Consider the following 19037-nt stretch of genomic DNA (forward strand, 5'->3'; position numbering starts at 1 on the left):
AGAAGAGAAGAGAAGAGAAGAGAAGAGAAGAGAAGAGAAGAGAAGAGAAGAGAAGAGAAGAGAAGAGAAGAGAAGAGAAGAGAAGAGAAGAGAAGAGAGAAGAGGAGAAGCCTATAAAAAACTGGATGAATACACCTTAAAAACCCTAAACTGTGTACAAAACCAGATATAGTATTTCTGAGAGATATAACACACAATGGACTCAGTGGGTTGAAAACATGTTTAGAGTGAGAAGAATAACTGGTTTTATTAGCAAGCTCTGTAAAAGCAAAGCAAGCAACAATAAAGATCTCCAAGAGCTTTATAGGATGTGTAAGCCCTCGAGTCTGAGCAAAAACCAGCCTTTACTACCAGGAGTTGAACACGGTTACCCTTGGGATGTGGGTGGTCCCATAACTGCCTTTCCTGCTGCAAACAGGAGCTATTGCTACTGACCACTGCTGGCAATCAGGGAACACCATCCCACCAAGTGCCACACTCCCATGACCTCCTGCAAATGGCAGCTCTGGAATTTCGACAGGAAAAGAAATGCTGGATGAGGAAACATAAATTCTAGCAGCCCACAGTCCTTTACTCCTGAAATCTAAACTGCTGATGGTAATAAATTATATACTATGGAGGATACTACCTATAATATATGGTCAGTTTTCATCACTGGGACCTTTATTCACCAAAGTTGCAGACAATTTCATCCCTTCTCTTTTGGACTACCTGCCCACACTGAGTAAGCTGCAAGAAAAACAATGGGAAAATTGCAGCTCAAGACTGAGATGAATGGATATGAAATAAGCCCACAATCTCCTGCTGAAGGAGGATTAATTGTGGTACCTTAAATTCATGGTAATGATGTCTCAAACACAAAAACTGGAAAAACAGGAGAAAGATTTATAGAGGCATTGAGAAGACACAAGGAGATTTGCCCAGAAAAATACATGAAAAACACAATGTGCTCTTTTGCATCAGCTCAAAGTCAATAGTGGGGACCACAGCACCAAAACCTAATTGAAATTGCCAAGAGAGGGCAAGTTTAATAAAACATTTGTGAGGATGGATGGTGATTATAGAACTACTGGATAGGCAGTATTTATCTCCCTTGATACCATTCAATGTGCAACTCCTATACCTTTTGCCCCACTAATAATTTAGATCATAAGAAATAATCCACTTCTGTAATGTCCTTAAGTGCAGTTTTCAATCATCTGAGAAGTGGTACTGACAAATTCCATATGACAGACGATAAAGACTGAAGTCAAACCATCACATGATTTCTCAGTGCTCAGCCTGGGTCAGGGTACTCTGCTGTGGCATTTCCACTAACTGTTTCCAGAAGAGAACTGCCAAAAAAAGAGAACTAACCAAAAATTACTCAGGCCAGTAGAAAAGTTCATTTTCTGTGACTTGCTCACGATCATGTAAGAACACTGAAGTAGCTCTTACCTCATTGGAATCAATAGATGTTAATCATTAATTTTAATAGAAGCAGTACTGGGGCAGTTGAAGCATATCCAAATAGATGATGAAACTCCTAAATCCCACCAGGGCTCCTGACTTTCTATTGACTTCTGCCCCTGAAAACTGAAACTCTTTGCTGAGACCAGAGGTCAAGACTTGAGAAAGACATCAGTCTAAATATTTGGTTGAATTTCCGCACATGTAGGAATAGAAGACTCTTTTATTGATTTATTCCCCAATTCTTCCTGCTGCATGGACTCTATACTGCCCATCTTCTGCTGCCAATGAAGCAATATTCAAAAGTCATACGCTTCCTATAAGGCACACAGCCAATTCATCCTTAGAGCAGTTTCTGCCTGTGAACTCTTACTGAATGAATCAGCAAGAATCCCAGTGGAAAAATAAGTACAGTCTTGTGCAATTAAAACTTCATCAAACAGAATCACAGATAACTGTTAAAAAGAATTCTAATGGTTAACCTAAGTCTATCCTCCTACAACAAAACCAAAAATATGTTTGAATGTGTCCTGTGAAATCTCTTTGCAATGAGAAGGGCTTATAGACAGTACAGCCATGCGAAGTGCACTCTCTTGCTGCAGTCCAATCCTCTGATTGACCTTCTGCTTATCAACTCTGCTATATACCAGAATAAAATTTTATTACACTTCATTTTTTACGTATGTGATGAATTGCTCTAATTTTAATCATCATGCTCCTGCAATTCTTCTATCTTTACCTTCAGTAATTTGATTTTTCAAATTCCATGATGATTTTCAGACCATTGCACAGCACATGAATAAACAAGTTGTCCCTTACTTTAATTCCTATTCCTCCTTTGCTTTAGGTTGCAGTTGAGCCTCAAATAGAAATCTTGGAAAAGGACTCTTATTTTTTTGCTTTGGTTGTGTTTCCCACACAGAAATTTTGTATCTTTTTTTCTCTTCCTCTTTTGAAGACCCTTATTGTTTTGTTCTTCATTCTGCTCTCATAGAACTGGAACTATTATCATTATTGTCATTATTATAATTATTACTCTCATTAAATTTCTGTCCCAATGATGAGAATTTCCTCTAGAGAGGATTATTTTCCATATGTGTTCTTCATTTTCTGTATCAAAACCATGTCAGCACATTTTAAGAATTCACTGGACAATCTTTAACTTGCTCTGTTCTACTCCTTGATGGCACCTCATTGAGTCCCTCTCCCAACCTACTGTACATCATACTTGTACAACCTACTTGTACATCAAGTATAAACAGTGAAGCTTTTGTATCAGGCCTTCTTGTTTTGACAGCTCATCAGAGAGGTCTCTAGCAGAAACTCCTGGATTCTCTCCCTTCTGTCACCTAGACATTTTCAAGAAAGCTATTCTGGATTTCTGAACAAATGCAAAACATTACACAGGACAAGTATTTACTGGCAAACTCCTTTTCCTGAATTTTCTGAATTTGATTTTGCTAAAAATCCTTCCATGCAATTTTTGGAATTGAATGGAGACCAGTAAAGTAAGTCATTACAGAGAACTACATTAACGTTGCCACCTTTACTGCAAGGTGCTGTTAAAGCTGGGAAAATCTGAAAGGACATCTTGACTATGGAATGAGGAAACTTTGGTTGTTAAGATTCCTTTCACTGTCCTTATGGCCCTTTAGTGCTCTTTGCTCCCAGTGCCTGACTGCCACCTACAGAGCCCACTCTGTGCCCACGATGGCATGTACATCCAACAGACACTGTCACTGGGAGAGAACAGGACATTCCAAGGGACCACAACTAAAGTATGTCCAATTTTACCTCCTTCATTACACCAGGCCCAGAAATCCACTACTATTCTGGTTTATATAACTTAGATATAAGGAAACACTTTGTTCCTACTGTCATTTAGAAACTATCTTAATTGTTTCTGCTGTCCTTTCACACTAGACTTAGCCTAGAAGAAGACATCTTGTCCAGTATGGAAATCTCAATATAATCTCAGAGTTGATAAAAAAATTTAGCTTTAGGGACCAGACCTAGGCAGTGTGGGTTTATGAAAGGCAGGCCCTGCTTGACCAACCTGACCTCCTCCTACGACCTGCTTAGCCAGTGAGGGAAAGACTGTGGAGGTGTCTAACTGGACTTCAGTAAAGCCTCTGACCATTTCCCACAGCCTTCTCCTAGAGAAACTGGCTGTTTGTGGCTTGGATGGGCAGAGTTTTCACAGGATAAAAATCCAGATGGATGGTGGGCCCAGAGAGCAGTGGGGAGTGGAGCCCAGGTGGTTGTTGGTCACAAGTGGTGTCCCCAGGGGCCAGAGCTCGGGTCAGTCCTGTTTAGCATCTTCAGTCATGATCTGGATGAGGGGATTGAGGCACCCTCAGTAAGAAGGTGCAGGGAACACCTAAAGGGAGATGGCAGTCAGCTGGGGATCAGTCACTGCTCTCAAGTGACAAGCCAGAGGACAAGAGGAAATGACCTCAAGTTGTGCCAGAGGATGGTCAGGTTGGATATTAGGGGCAATTTCTTCACCAGAAGGGTTGTCCAGCTCTGGCCCAGGCTGATGAGGGCAGTGGTGCAGCCCACATCACTGCAGGGATTGAAAAGCCATGTGGATGTGGCAGTTGGGGACATGGGATAGTGATGGCCTTGGTAGTGCTGGGGAAGGGCTGAACTCAGTAGTGTCAGAGGGCTTTTCCAATTTAAGCAGTTCCATGAGTCTGCACTTAAAACAATCAGTAATGTTAATACTGTCAATATCTGTGAGCATCATTAAAAGTTATCAGTAAATCTTGGAGGATTTATTAATTTTTTCTTACAGGGGTCACTGTACAAAACAGTGGAATTTAATATCAAATCCCTGCTATTTCTGATACTCAAATTCAATGGCAATTGATTCATATTAAGAGCAATTTTGTAGTTCACCCAGAAGTTCAAAGTTCTGAATGAGATTAAGGAGTTAATAACGTTATATACATAACTAGCATTTCATATGATTTGAACTGCTAATCTCTTTTAAAATCCAAAATGTTATTTGATCCAGAAGATAACAGTGATGGCACTGATTTCCTCAGTACAAGTATGTAAAGTAATACATTGAAGATAACCAGAGATTTTTACGGAGAATGATGTATGTCACTGACAATCCAGTTATTTCTCCTTCCTGAAAAGAAAAAGTACATATTCTTATAGCATAAAAAGATAGGAACTTCATCCCTACTTTAAAGAAAACAGATCCGATGAAATTCTGAAACTACAATTATGTGTGAGATTTGTTACTTACTTAAATTATGAGTGTCAGAAGAATAAAAGGAAAAAAAAGAGAATTCAGGAGTGACCCAAAGAACTACACAGCACTAAATGTGACTTCTGTATCAGACTGGGAGGTGTTGTACTTCAGATCTGGCGTTTCTGTTCAAGGGTTGATGTTATTTCTGTCAAGTAATGCTTCACAACCCCCCTGGAGCATTACGAGGCATCAATAGCCAGCTGAAAGTCATACATTTATGCAACACAGAGACATTTTCACAATCCTACAATAATCTCCCTCATTTTCTTAAAGGAGCTGATGTGCAATAATCATATGCAAGAAAACTTTCAGATTAAAACCAGGAAAACAGAGATAGCAAAAATGGTCAGTTTTAGAACAGAGTGAACCTACCAATAAAACATCTATGTAAAGATGTTGATAAAATATGTTCCATAGCAGATATAAATGCTTTGAAAGAAAGGATAATGATGGAGCAGTTAGTTTGCTGGTGACACAAGTATTTAGAACAGCTAGACTGACAGCTGCCAGCCAGCACTGCCAAAGGATGTCATAGGCAGAAATTGGTAATATGTTCTTCAGGAAGAAAGCATGCTCAGTCCCCAGACTGCTAGTAGAGAAAGAAGTAGGCCTACATAATTCAGTGCATCAGAAACAGTACACTTCATGTGCTTAAGTCTTAAAATTTTGATAAAGGAAACTCCCTTGCTCTGGGTTTAAGGCAAATAAGGCTGGTTTGAAATGGCTCTATGGCATTTGCAGTTGCCAAGTGTAAGATGCTTTGCATCCTCACAGAGACAATTTGCATGAAGCCACATAATTACAAACCAAAGAGGCTAAATTTGCAACCTCATATTTTTACTGAATTATTTCATAAGATAGATCTTTTCATGCTTTGATGACTTAAAGTAGCAATTCTCATACAGCACCAACCTTTTTGTCAGGTAACTTTGAACAGCAGTCAGTAACATGAACATGAGTGAAAAGCTGAGGAGCCTTTGCTGCCCCAAAGGCAGCAAAGGCTCCTCAGTTTATTCTGGTAATATCTTACAGCTTTTGCTCTTGGAAGCCCTCAGCTCTGCAGTCACTCCACAGCTATGTCCTGTCCTGCACTGTCCCAGGTCACCCTGGCTGAATGAGGAATTTGTGGCCACAGAGGACACTCACATTTGAGGAGAGCAGTAAAAGCACACATCCAAGAAATGCTCTGCTGAAACTTCCCACCTGTTTCCCCAGGGCTGGTTCCAAGGTTCATTTCTGTGAGCACTGCTCACACTGTGCTTCCTGCATATGTGCTCTAAGCAGACTTTTGTTAAGAAGGTTCCTGGTGGATGTGACGAAACAAATTAACTTTGAGATTCCTGTACTCAGCAGTCGGCACGGGATGTTAGGCAGAATGCAAGCACACGTTAGCATCACACGAATGTCACATTTGGCAGTAGTTCAGAGTGTACCCAAGCTGTGCAGTGTTAAAGCATGCTGTGACTATTGGATTTAACAGCTGATAATGGATCCATCATCTCTTAACTCATTTGTACTTTCCATCTCCACAGAACTTTGCATCAATGCAACCTGCAGTTTAGCCCCATACTCCTTCAGGAGGTACATCATTGTATTTCAAAAATTACTGCTTTTTATTTGATAAACCAGAATCTTTTCTTTATCCAATGCATGAAAAATTATTATTGTATTTGCCATTCTTTCCGACATTGCTTGGGTTTTTCTCTTTAAATGTGTTTATCTTTTAGGAAGTGGGATGGTTATAACTGGATTCCATGTTCAAGGTGCAGGTGCAATATAAGTTTGAGAGAGTTTTTGTGTCTAATATATGTACACATAAATTTGCCCTTTATTTCTAATTCTTAACTTTGCCTCTCAGAACACTGCCAAGCACACAAGTTGTATTTTCAGATTATTCACAATGACAGCAGGCTCCAGGAGCAGAATGTAACTACAGCTTATCAGTACATGTGTGGAAGCAGCCTTTCGCTGCCTGCTGTCAGAAGTGACTCAAATCCAGCAATATAAACATAGGTAGTGTGGAGGCTGAACTCCAAGTGTAAGATACAACAATGTAAATATTTGCACTAAGTCCATTTAGGTCTATCTCTTTCTGAGTGCCTTCATCACAGGCTGCTTTCACATCTGCTCTCCCCATGTCACCTACCCTGTGAACAGGCCCCCACAAAAGCTTCCCTTTGAAACGAGGGGCCCAGTGTGAGCACAAGTTCTTCCCTCCTCACAGCAAAACCTGTCTGTGTGCTTAAACACCTGATCTGAGGGGGCAAAGACAGTGGCACCAGATGCTTCTCAATGGATTCAGGTAAGAGGACAAGAGCCTGACAAGCCAAACATGAGCACATCCCTGCTGTGTAAGCATTTCTGTAGCCACCAATGGAGAGAAAACAGTATTGCCATTGCTAACAAAAGGCATCCTACCTGTGCCCTGTCCCTGGGGCACAGCCCCCATATCCTGGGCTCTCAGGGGAGTTTTCCACTGGCCACAAGTACCTGCTGAGTGAGCAGAGGCTTGGCACCAGGTATCTCTTGTTATAACACAAGCTTAGGTGTAGGATAATGTAATAACAAAGGCCTTGAAAACATCCAATCTGTCTGATAAACTCATTTCAAGGGAGAACAATTGCTTTGTACCACTACTGTACTTTCTACAATAAACCCCAAGCAGTTTTTAATGAGTACTTCTTGAAGGGAAAATAATGTATTTCGGTTCCACCATACTGGAATATGTTTCATATACTATAGATTCTTTATTATGCATTCTTTTGGATAGCTAAAATATTTAATACACCAATTTTAAAAGCAGAAAGTAAATAATTATTATATTAACACAGATTATTTATCCCTGTTCTACTTCCTATGATTTTTACCAAATGCTGTCCACAGAAGGACAAACTCAGAGCTTCTTACCTTCCTTAGAAATCTAGAATTGTAGAATAACTTCAGGTGGCAGGATTCCTGACTGTCACTATCCAAACTCTTCCCAAAGCAGAGATCCCAGCTAGATCAGGTGAGTCTGAGCATGTCTTAGGACAGTGAACCCACACTAGGCACACCCACAATGGGAGTTCTTCTGCCTCCAGTGCCTGACCACCTCATGGCAGAAATGTTTTCCATTCTAGTCAAACTAGAATTCCCCATGTTTCAACTTGTACCTGTTACCTGCCACACAACTGCAAGAAGAGTCGGCAGTCTGCTTCTCTTCAGTTCTTCAATAATTGAAGGAAGCAGCAAGATCTTCCTTTGCCCTTTGTAAAACTGAGCAATGCTGCTGCCCAGTTTCTCCTTGCGTAGTAGAGTGAGGACTCCCCAGAAGGCCTCCTGGAAATCCAGGCTGACTCTTTTAATCCCATTACACTTACCCACATTTCATGCTTCAAAGAACTTCAAGCTCACTTTCACAGAAACCAAGGACATTTACTTCAGTGTACACCCTTCTTCCACTTTCTATGGATGTCTCATCTGCAGGTTCCCAGAGCTCAGCAGTAACCCACACTGTCAGCAGAGCAACATGCCTTCACATGTTTTTTATTAAAGGTATTTTCTTTATCAGAGAAACAAACCTCGTCACTCAGTGTCAACATCTCTCCAGCTCATAAACAAAAAGCCATAAAACATGGTACTTGAACTTTCCAGAAAGTCAGGAGGCAAAAGACTATTACAGGAGGATTAGATAGCCAGTCTACCCTCTTTCCCTCAGTCTTTCTGCTTTCCCTGATGCAGTTTTGATCCTTTCCTCAGCCATCTATTACTCTTACTTCTACCTGTATTTCTCAGTGTGTCTCAGAAGTACTAAAGTAGGGAAGATGAAAGGCAAGTCCTAATAAATACCAAAAAAATAAGTTATTATCTAGAGATTTTCAATTGATGTGACAGGCTCTAGAGTCCACAAAACATAGTATCTAGTAATAAAACTAAGGAAACAAGAGACCAGACCTTTTGTGCCACACCTAAAAGTTGCCAAAGATCTGATAGAGCTCAGAAAGCCATATACGAGTCCCTTGCAGCTGCTGATGGACCATCATACTCTGCTCCTTCCTCACCTGCCTCTTCTCCCTTGAGAGAACTGTGCTTTCTTCATTTTCCTCAAGGAAGCTGCTGTTATTGCATGAGAGCTTCCCAGTCACAGCTCTGAAGAAATACCCTCAGGGTCTCTGCATTTTCTGTAACTGTTTGCTGCTCCAGCACATGGAAGGGAAAGATTAGCACTACAGGGGGTGTCTGCATTTGGTATCTATACAGTGCCAAACCTTATTAGCAATGGCACGCCAAAGAGACTGCTGACCTCCAGATTACCCAGAGCCAATCCTTATTTTTCAGTGTTCAACAGCATCACCCAGACAGCCACAAGGCCAGGGCTGACTGGTATCCTCCCATACCCTTTACTTGACAGAAAAAAAGCTGACACATTAAACAACAGAAAAACAGAGGCCTTGTAAGCACTGCAGAGCTGCTGCAGAAAGGTGAAGAACTTTATCTGTCAATTTGAGGAAAGATGGTCTCCTTCAAAAAGTGAGACTGGAGATACAGAAACATCATGGAAACAACTTATATCTAAAACATTTGATTTCCCTCTTTAAGTGAAAGCCACCATCTGCCCACAACATTCCTATGCTTTTTTTATTAACCTGAAAGAAGGAAATGAGACTTGGATGCATTTCTGTCTTTTAACTGTGCTGCTTAATAAATTCTAATCTTTTTGTTTAACCAAACCTGACTGGTCTTGGATATAAAGTGTCCCAATGAATTTTACAAAAGCAGGTCATTGAACGGAAGCCAATGAGGTCATTGGGGAACGGTGTGAACCATGACCCCAATCTCTGTTAATCTCAACCACTCACTCAGCTGGAGATGGACAGGAACACACACTGGAAATGCTGCTTCTTCAGAAACAGCTTCACCTGTAGCACAACCATCTCCTGCCCAGCTGTGTGTCACCCCAATCTTTTTTTGGAGTTACACAACATGCAGAATGTTGTCTCTCATACTCTTACGCTGCACTTCATGAGTACATTCACCTGCTTTTGTATAATTCAGATTGTTACAGATACATTAGAAATCCCTCTTCATTACTTCTGCTTTTCATGAAATCACTTATTTAGACTATATTAAAGACCAAAGCATTTACTAACAATGACCTGTGAAAAGACAATGAAAAAAATTAGCTGAGCTGGCACAAAGCAATGTCTTTATCTTTCTCCCTCCTCATTTAAAAAATAAACAAGATGAGAGGAACCCTCCTTTTTCATATAACTATTTCTTCCTGCTTTTCTAGGAAACAAAACCATTTTCTCTTAGCTCTTAGCCCATTCCAAAGCCCCTTTTTACCTTCTGACTGTCTGAACCATGTATAGAGATTTTTTTCTGTAAGGAAACACAAAGAATTTGAGAAGTTACATGCAAAAAAAAAACCCCTTATCTTTGTGCTTAGAAATTAAAGCAGAAATAAAGAAGTGCTGAACTTCAGATGCTGTGTGTAACCTTGACTTAGTCTCTCTGTGTGCTAGCTTTGGTGAGTCACCAACCTCCCAGGGCTGTCTGCTGTTCTGTGTGTGTTCATTAGCACAGACTCCAGAATTATCTGGGAACAGGAGCTGTGGAGGTTACACTGTTGTCTCTCTGATGTGTGCAGCTCTGCTGCGGTCAATGAACCCAGGAAGAAATGCAGGAAGGGGGGTTCTTACAAGAGGGTTGATAAGGATGCTGCAGGCTGCTTTTGCTTGTATTCCTGAGGTTCCTGTAGGAGTCTGGACAATTTAAACTATCTCCAAGATAGTCCCTAACTGCATATTCCCCATTTTCCAGGTATCCCCCTAGCAGTCTCATGGATGAATGTACAAAAGAGCAGCACATAAACAATTGTAACTCCAGGTACTCTGTGACACCATTCTTTGGGTATGTAAAATCATAAACATAAGAACAAAGGGAAAGCAGGAAAAGGGCCTTCCTTGTCAAAGAACATAAGGAAGAGGGCTCAGGTTCCAGTCCTGTGTTTTCCTTATTGCAAATACGTATCTATCAGAAAAAATCAAGAACTTCAAGTTTCCATTCCATGGGCTTTAAGAAGTCTAAGCACTCTGAGCTTAGTCTTTGAGCAACCTGAGGAGGAACAGGAGACCAGTAACAGCAGTGGTTTAAACATGTCACATATAATCTGAAAAACTTCCCCTCTGGGAGCGGCACAGATTCTCTATTTGCTGCCTCAAAAGCTTTTGGTATCAATGACTCTGTTCATGGACTGGCCATTTCTGGAGCAGAGACAGGATCTTTACTTAAAAGGGATTTGCAAAGATAAGTAGAAGAAACCCTGTTGATAAAACATCCTTAAGGAACACTTTAGTTTTTAAATTTTTGACTGGAACTTGGCTACTATAGAAAAATAAGAGGAAGCATCATATCAAAAGTGAAGTTAAAACAACACAATGAATAGTTGCTCAACATGTTTTGGCATGGGTAAGAGAATGAGAGAGCATGTATTAGAGCCAAAATCCATAAAAGGCTGGATATGCTTCTAAAAATACAATGCAAGAGGGAACTGTCACCCCAGAATTGAGAAAAGATAAACTGCTGGAACACACAGAGATCACAGCAAGTGCTGACAGGACAAATATACATGAGAATGTGGAAACAGGAGCAGAAAAAGCTCAACATACAACATGTTTCTCAACAGTCTGTGTCTAAGATTCACTAAGAAGTATTTAAGAGCAAAATATAAAAAATATTCACCTGTATAAACTTATTAATACTAGAAACCTAAAACTTTACATAAGTAATAAAGCAGCAGGCCCTGAAAAGAGTGCTGAAAGACAAATAGTAATAAATGGCAGATTAAATACAAGAGGGAATGAAAAGTCTGAGTATATTAATTAACATAAAGATAGTGGACTCAAGGGGGGAAATTAATCAAGTACTGCTAAGGAAAAATGAAAGAAGAAAAAACACAGAGGAACACTGCAAGAAAAGCAAATTTAATCAGAAAAATGTCTTAAATTCTTAGTTATAACTCCTCTTACATTGCTTTGGATCCTCTACCTTACAATTTTAACTACCAGAATTAGTTGAAATGGTGTATTTTGTGCAAATTAAAAATGTTGTGTAAACACTATGTATTATCATACAATTCCTGGTAGATATACAAATGCAAGACACAGAATAAAGCAGCCAGCTGACTCACAGAATGGTTTGGGTTGAAGGGACCCTAAAGCTCATCTCATTCCAATCGCCTGCCATGGACAGGAACACCTTCCACCAAACCAGGTTAATGAACCCTGTAACTTCTCTGGTTGTGTCTCACAGCTTGGTGGAAAAAATCTTTAAAGGGGGAAAATATAGAGTTATACTGTAAAACAAAACATTTTAACAGAACCTTCTTCACATATTTTATTTTGTTAAGGGTATGCAGTTTTCTCAGTATTTTGTAACAAACAGGATTTTTTTCCCCTAGCTTTCAGAACTTTCAGCAAATTTTCCTTTTAGGACTTTTCAGTGCTCCCTCTACCCCACTGTAAGTTTGAGATGTCTGGAAGCCTTAATATCAGGATGCCTTTCCTGTAACATGGTCACATTTTTAAGTTTAACCAGAAGGCTGAGTTCTCTATAGAGTACCCTTTTTTTTGGGCATAACTATATTCTCATTCTTGTCAACATAGACTCTTACCTATTAATTGCTTTCCTGTCCTTCCCCCATGAAATTGTCCTTGAAGGTCACATCATAAACACCAAGGGGTGTTACACTATGGATCATTTGCTTGATGAGAATATGCAAAAATTGAGTTAGATTGTAATTTCTGGCCCTGTTCAGTGGTATATTCTGGCTCCATCATTTTTGCAGTAGCTTAAAGCAGTTCCCCAGTGTATTCATCAGGCGAAAAAACTGTTACTTTAGCTGTTGAAGCAAAGCAAAACCTGGGATGTTTGGGATGTACGCCTGCCTGTGTCTCTTTTCTCCTGCTACCTAAGCTCCGCTGTGGAGATGTGTTCTCAAAAGAACACATTATTCCTTTCTTGCAGTTTTCAGAATCCGTAATTTTTTCCTTTGCCCTTTTACTTTGCTGCATTTAAAGGCAGAAGTTTACCTTTCCATCCTTCATTCCACTGTTACAGATGTTTTCTCTTCTCCTTGCATTTTCCCTACAAATTAGACTACATACATGTAATTAATTTTTATAGGTCTCTAGGGAGACCTTGTAGCACCTTCCAGTGCATAAAGGGAGACTGGAGAGGGACTTTGGACAAAGGCCTGGAGTGACAGGACAATAAAGAATAGCTTCCCACTGCCAGAGGGCAGGGCTAGATGGGATATTAGGAAGGAGTTCCTCTCTATGAGTGTGGTTAGGCCTGGCACAGGTTACCCAGAGAAGCTGTGGCTGCCCCTGGATCCCTGGAAGTGTCCAAGGCCAGGCTGGATGGGGCTTGGAGCAACCTGTCCCTGCCTGTGGCAGGGGGTGGAACAAGGAGCTTCAAGATCCCTTCCAACACAAACCAACCTGTGATTCTATGACATTTAATACTGGTTGCTGTTATTACAGGCTGACAAGATTAAGAAAGAGATGCAAGGGCGACTGCACATTTTCACAATCCCCACCACCTTAAACTGCTTGCATGAGGTCAAAGTCTCCAGCTCCCTAAGGGTTAAATGCATTTTTCATCACAGTATGATGTCTCTCCCTGTTTCCATTCAGAAAGAACTGGAAGCTTTGCTCAGCACAGGCAGAAGGGAGCACTACCTGGACTGAGGACTGCTCTCCTTCCCAAAAAGCAGCCTGTTCTTCCCAAGGAAGCAGCCAGTTCAGAACTCTATGAAGTGATTTTTACACACAGCACATAATTGATGAATAATCCTGCTGTTACAGGCTACCATGGAAACCAGAGGGGAAAAAAATCCTGAATATTAAAATTTGAGAGTGAGAATATCCATCACTGCTATTAGACAAAATGGTTTGCAAACGCTGCTATTAATGGGTCTGGGCTGGAACCTTTCATGTTAGCCACTCTCTCCTGTAAGTACTAGAAGTGGAGCTGAATACAGGACAGAGAAAATATTCTAAAACCTTTACAGGCCAAGTGTACTTTTACACCACAAAAAGGAGAAAAAAAGAAGTGTCTGTTTGACAGAAGGGTAAGAAACTCCAAAGGCAAACATCAAAAATGAAACTCTAATCCATGCGTTTAGTTAGAAGTTGACAACAAATACATTCAAGAATGAAACATTAGAATACACTGTTTCTTTATTCTTAATAAAAATTCTTATTCTTTCAGAATAAGCATATGACACCAGTAAGGCAAATTTCTGCATCTCTCCATCAACAACAGACCTTCACTTTTCAGTTCTACCCCCACAAAACTGCCATCTTCAGGGGAAAAAGGAGGGGGGAAAAAAAGTGAAAAAGAAAAAAACCCACATTAATTAACAAATCTTGAGAAGAAAGCGTTAGTCAGCTTGACTAACTTCTTATCACTATTGTATCACTAAGTGATACAATAGTGATAATTGTATTATCACTAAGATAAAATTCTTTGTAAGTCAGATAAAAAATTCATGGCAGTTGTTTGTTTATCAGGATTCAATTACAGATTAAGATTCAATCTGGTACTGAAATACCCACAAGTGATACCAGTAAGTGAGTGACATATATTTTCTTCTCTATATTAATGACAAGGTTTACATCTTCTGGAAGCAAGTTCCATGGTGATTGGTTGAAAAGACAATTGGTTGAAAAGACCTGTTGCAATGGTTGGAAAATTATATATCGAAGTGCTGCCAACTCTAAACCTTCTCACTGTTCTGAGCAAAAAGATACTTCATCACTGGCCACTTACCCAATTCACCAAATTATAAAACAAGATATGAAAACAAATTGATTCCTTTCCTCTGAACCTGAAAAGAATGTGGTCTGCTGAGATTCTATTCATGGTGCCATGCCAGGATGAAATGATGCTGTCCCTGGAAGTGTCCAGGGCCAGGTTGGATGGGGCTTGGAGCAACCTGGGATAGTAGGTGTCCTTGCCTGTGGCAAGGGTGGCAAAAGATGAGCTTTAAGGTCCCTTCCCACCTAAACCATTTTACAGTTCTGTAAACTGCAAAAATCACTTAAGATTTTTGTTTTGTTAGGCCACAGCTTTAGAATAACCCCTAGCTGCATATCAGAAGTAAACTGTCTTCAAAGTCTCTACAGAGAGAATTTTTATTATATCCACTATGATTCCTAATGACAGGGAACAAGAAGTGAGAATTTACAGCTGGTTCTAAACAGTATGTAAAACCAAGACACATACAATATTAAATTCTTGTTACAAGACATGGAGTTAAGACTAGAAAGGTCACGGAGCAACTTGACTGTTACCATTCAGCAACAGTTTCAGACTCCAAAAGTGAGACCGCTCCCAAGATCAGCAGCTAATTTACACAATGGCATGGGATTCCATGCCTGTTTTGGTTGTCAAACCAATCTGAAAGGAGTACTTCGAGGACTCCGGTTGACATCTTTTCAAACATGTCATGTGAGCAATATCCTTGGAACCAAAGGAACTCCCTAAAAGTACACTGTGGCACACACAGCCACTGCCTACAGCAGGACTTCCATGGGAAACACAGATGCTTCTAGTTGGTGAGATTCTCTATTTTTCGTTTAAAACTTTGGAAAGAAAAACTCTTGTTAAGTCCAGCTCTAATTGTAAGAAAGTACTTCTAGTTTTATGGAGATCTGTGGAAACAGACTTACCTGATGTCTTAGATTTTGCACTTTTCAGTCTTCTCCACCGTAAGGAAAAAATTAGCAGCTTACAAGTGAGGCTGTGAGAACACAGGAATAACAGCAATACCTTAACCTTAAAAGATGTTGTTTTCTTGAAATACATCTGCCTCCTCTTCATCAATGAAAAAAATGTCACTTGAAATGGCTAATTAAAGTGACTTGAAGAACGTAAGCTGAAAATCAAAGTGGGTGGCAAAGAAGGTTTGAACCAACAGTACAGAAACTGCCTTTATTTATGTCACCTCAAACTGAAATTCCTCTACATCTGTATCTATGTCACTAAACATATATACAGTTTGTTTTCACTCATGTAAGTTGCTGACAGTATTTCTAGGCCCTTTTACCTAAGTCACAAGAACTTTTAAGTTATACAGAACATTTATTTCAATAATGATGAAATAAACAAAACAAAGATTAGAGATAGTGGTAAATCTGACAAACTACATTAAAGGTTTTCCAAAAAATGTAGAAGTTTGTAGAAGGCTTTGTAGAAGCCAATTCCCACAAGGGATGGTGCCTATTAAAGGCCAGTGACTGCTCCTTTAAGCTTTATCCCTTCACAGCCAATGCTACACAGGTAGAGGGCCAACACCAGTAGTTCAAAGCTGAAATTTAAGCTACTGCCATTACCAGAAAGAAATGCAAAACTCTACACCTGTGAGCTGGTGACAGTCACCCAAGAACTGGGCTCAGCTCTGCTGGGCTTACCAGTCCTTAAACAAGAGAAGGGAGACTGCTAGCCAGGGAATTCCTGACTGCTCCTTTGTAAAGGTTGTACAAACACCTGTTCCTACCCTTCCAGACACCCAAAAACATTCTACCACATTACCTGCTCCATGCAATTAAGGAAAGACAAGGTAAAGGCCATTTACAACATTCTGTCCTGCAATGGCTTTGACTCTGGCAGTGCCAGAAAATGCTGTAACTTCCAGTTAAAAGGACATGAATAATTGTAAGGCTCAGCTGGTCATAGTTCAGGTTAAAGACAGCTGAGGCAATCTGATCAGACTGATATAAATAAGGAAAGAAGTAGTCAGTGGCAGAATGTGAGCAGGACTGGATCTGCTTCAGAGTCCACTTCTTCCAATTTATGGCTCTTCTTTGAAATCCAAGCTTCTTTTTTTCCTATATCCAGCTACTAGTGAATGCCTGCAGATGAAGAGAATATTTGATTTGGTTTAACCACTCTCTTTGTGCCAGAGATACCACGTTTTCATTAGGATACAGACCTTTCTTATCATCCCCATCTCCTCTTCAGACATAATTACTACAGTGTATCAGCCCTGCACTTTATCAAAAAGTCTATGGCTTCATTAAAGCAAAGGAGAGAGAATCACAATTACAGTGTTTGCTAAGAGAAATATAATTTTTGCAATTTAATTCCTACCCTTGGTCTGCAAAAATTCTGACTAAACCTTCAGCAGAATTTGCATCTTTGGAAAGGCCAGAGACATGAGTACTTTTCCACCAATCTGTAATCCAGTCAGAAAAGATCTAAGATCTAGTGGTATTGGGTTGCTTTTTATAATTAGCTCTTGTCTTCTCAGGAAGCACCTGTCATCTACAGTAAATCCAGCAATGTGTATCACACACAGCTAGCAAACTCATACACTGACATAATTCGTTCACAAGCCTGAGAATAATACTGTCAAAAATAAATCAGACTAAGGCTTTTACTCCTCTGCTTAGTACAGAGGGTGTTCCTCCTGTAATAAATTCATATACAATACAGAAAAAAAACCCATAAATAAAGAGGAAATGGCACAGATCTGGCTAGTAAGGCAGCAACTATTCAAAATTACTAAAACAAAAAGATATTTACTGCTCTTCTCTTGAAAAGCTGTAGCATTAAAAGCATGGTCTAACTGAGGCTCTTCTCAAGTTTTACCTCTGTAGTCATGTGAGTAGTGCTATTTTGCAGATCAATATGAATGTAATTAAATTAATATAGTGGAAAACAGGCAAGAGTATTTGAACTCCTTGCGCAATTTTTCTCCAGTGAGCAGTGCCAAAAATAAATTTACAAGCTCTGAGCTTAGTATTAGACAGGGGCAGAACACAGACTTTGTTCCAGGCTTACAAGGAGTGTTTTCATTTTCAGCAGAGATTTGAACTTATACAGAACTAGCAGTGCAGAATTCATTTCAAAGCTAATTTCTCTTTCCTTACATTACAGACTTGCTCCAAAATACTCTAGTACCACGAGTTCTGTCAATTATTTCAATAAATTTGTTTTAAATTATTTGGAAGTTTGTATTAATCCATACCCATAAATTAGTTAATAGCTGATTTTAAGCTAGCTCCTTCCTTTTTGGTCTGCTGTTGTACATGCAATGTGAATAGTTTGTAAGTAATAAAGAAAAATATGTTTGGTTTAAATTACTGTTGCTCCTGTTATCAGTTCATAGAGGGAAATCTTGGACTGCAGTCAGAACTCAGCACAGGAGGTATTTCATTCAGATTTTTCAACCACAAACCAGTGTGCCCTTCCTTCATGTCTCCTGCACTGAAAGTAAATTACAAGTACAAATACATTCAGCAGCAAACAGGAAGAAATAGAAAAAACCTTTTTGATTTAAAACTATACACACAACAAAACGAAAGCTTTAATTTCCAGAATGTCAACTGATATTAACTATTTGTACTTCTTCACAAAAACTGATTTTGATGTAACCGTAATAATTGTCAAGTGTCTGATATGAACTTTTAAACTTTACCTATATTCATTTAAAGAATTAATGAAACATTTAATCTATGCCTAGTAATGTGATTTACCTTCCACCCGAGCCATTTGCATCGTATTTTCAGTTTGCATTTTCTAAGCTTTCACTTCAAGATAAACACACTATAAAATTTACCTCAAGGCTCAGAAAGAATTAGAAAGTTCAGCTCTTGTTTATCTACACCACACGTGAAATTAAGATTAAGCCAATTCCATCCTACAGTCTTATCCTCCAATTTCTGAATGTGGCTAACAGCATGTTTTTACCTGCTTTATAGTTATTGGGGTGCATTTATTTCTTTATACTATGCATACAAAATATTTCAGAAATCCTTGACATTGCTATGACTTAAATCCTACGCAAGTAACAATTTTTCAAAATGTATCTTAGTTCTTACTTTGCAACATTCTCCCCTATATTCACACATTGAAAAGGTATTTTGTAGAAGAAACTGTGGGAAAGCAGACTTTATATACTTAATAAAAATACAATCTCCAATGCAATGAACTGCAGTATTTTCTAATTTGGTCATAATACAAAATATTTATGAAATCAACTTCTTAATAATAACTGAATGACTGAAATGGTAAAGCTTTTTAACACATACTGAAGTCAGCAACATTTGTCACTTTCTGCAATTCCCTGCAAAAGGTTCATATGCAGGGAATTAGATTTAACAAAGTTTTCTTTGTAGCTCATAACATCCTGTACAGAACAACGATTCCATCAATCACAAAACAGAACAGAACATGGACAACTAATTTTTTTTGACCATTTCTCTAGTTACCATGTTACACCCCCTATTAAAATATTATTAATAAAAGTAAACAACACTATTTCCTGGCTAAC

General features: G+C 39.3%; 1 protein-coding gene across 6 annotated transcripts in view; it reads right to left on the reverse strand.

Annotated features, from left to right (window-relative positions):
* STAG1 (stromal antigen 1) overlaps positions 1-19037 on the reverse strand; it is a 154170-nt gene that overhangs the window by 64097 nt on the left and 71036 nt on the right. Inside the window, exon 2 of one of the 6 annotated variants that reach the window (XM_033516804.1) lies at positions 15433-16614. The exons of the other annotated variants lie outside the window; for them this stretch is intronic. Within the exon in view, the coding sequence (XP_033372695.1) occupies positions 15433-15583 (151 nt within the window). The 5' untranslated portion in view covers positions 15584-16614. The remainder of the gene's footprint in view (positions 1-15432; positions 16615-19037) is intronic. 6 annotated transcript variants of the gene reach the window in all.

The sequence above is a fragment of the Parus major genome, chromosome 9, assembly GCF_001522545.3.
Source record: "Parus major isolate Abel chromosome 9, Parus_major1.1, whole genome shotgun sequence".
Taxonomy (NCBI): Eukaryota; Metazoa; Chordata; class Aves; order Passeriformes; family Paridae; genus Parus; species Parus major.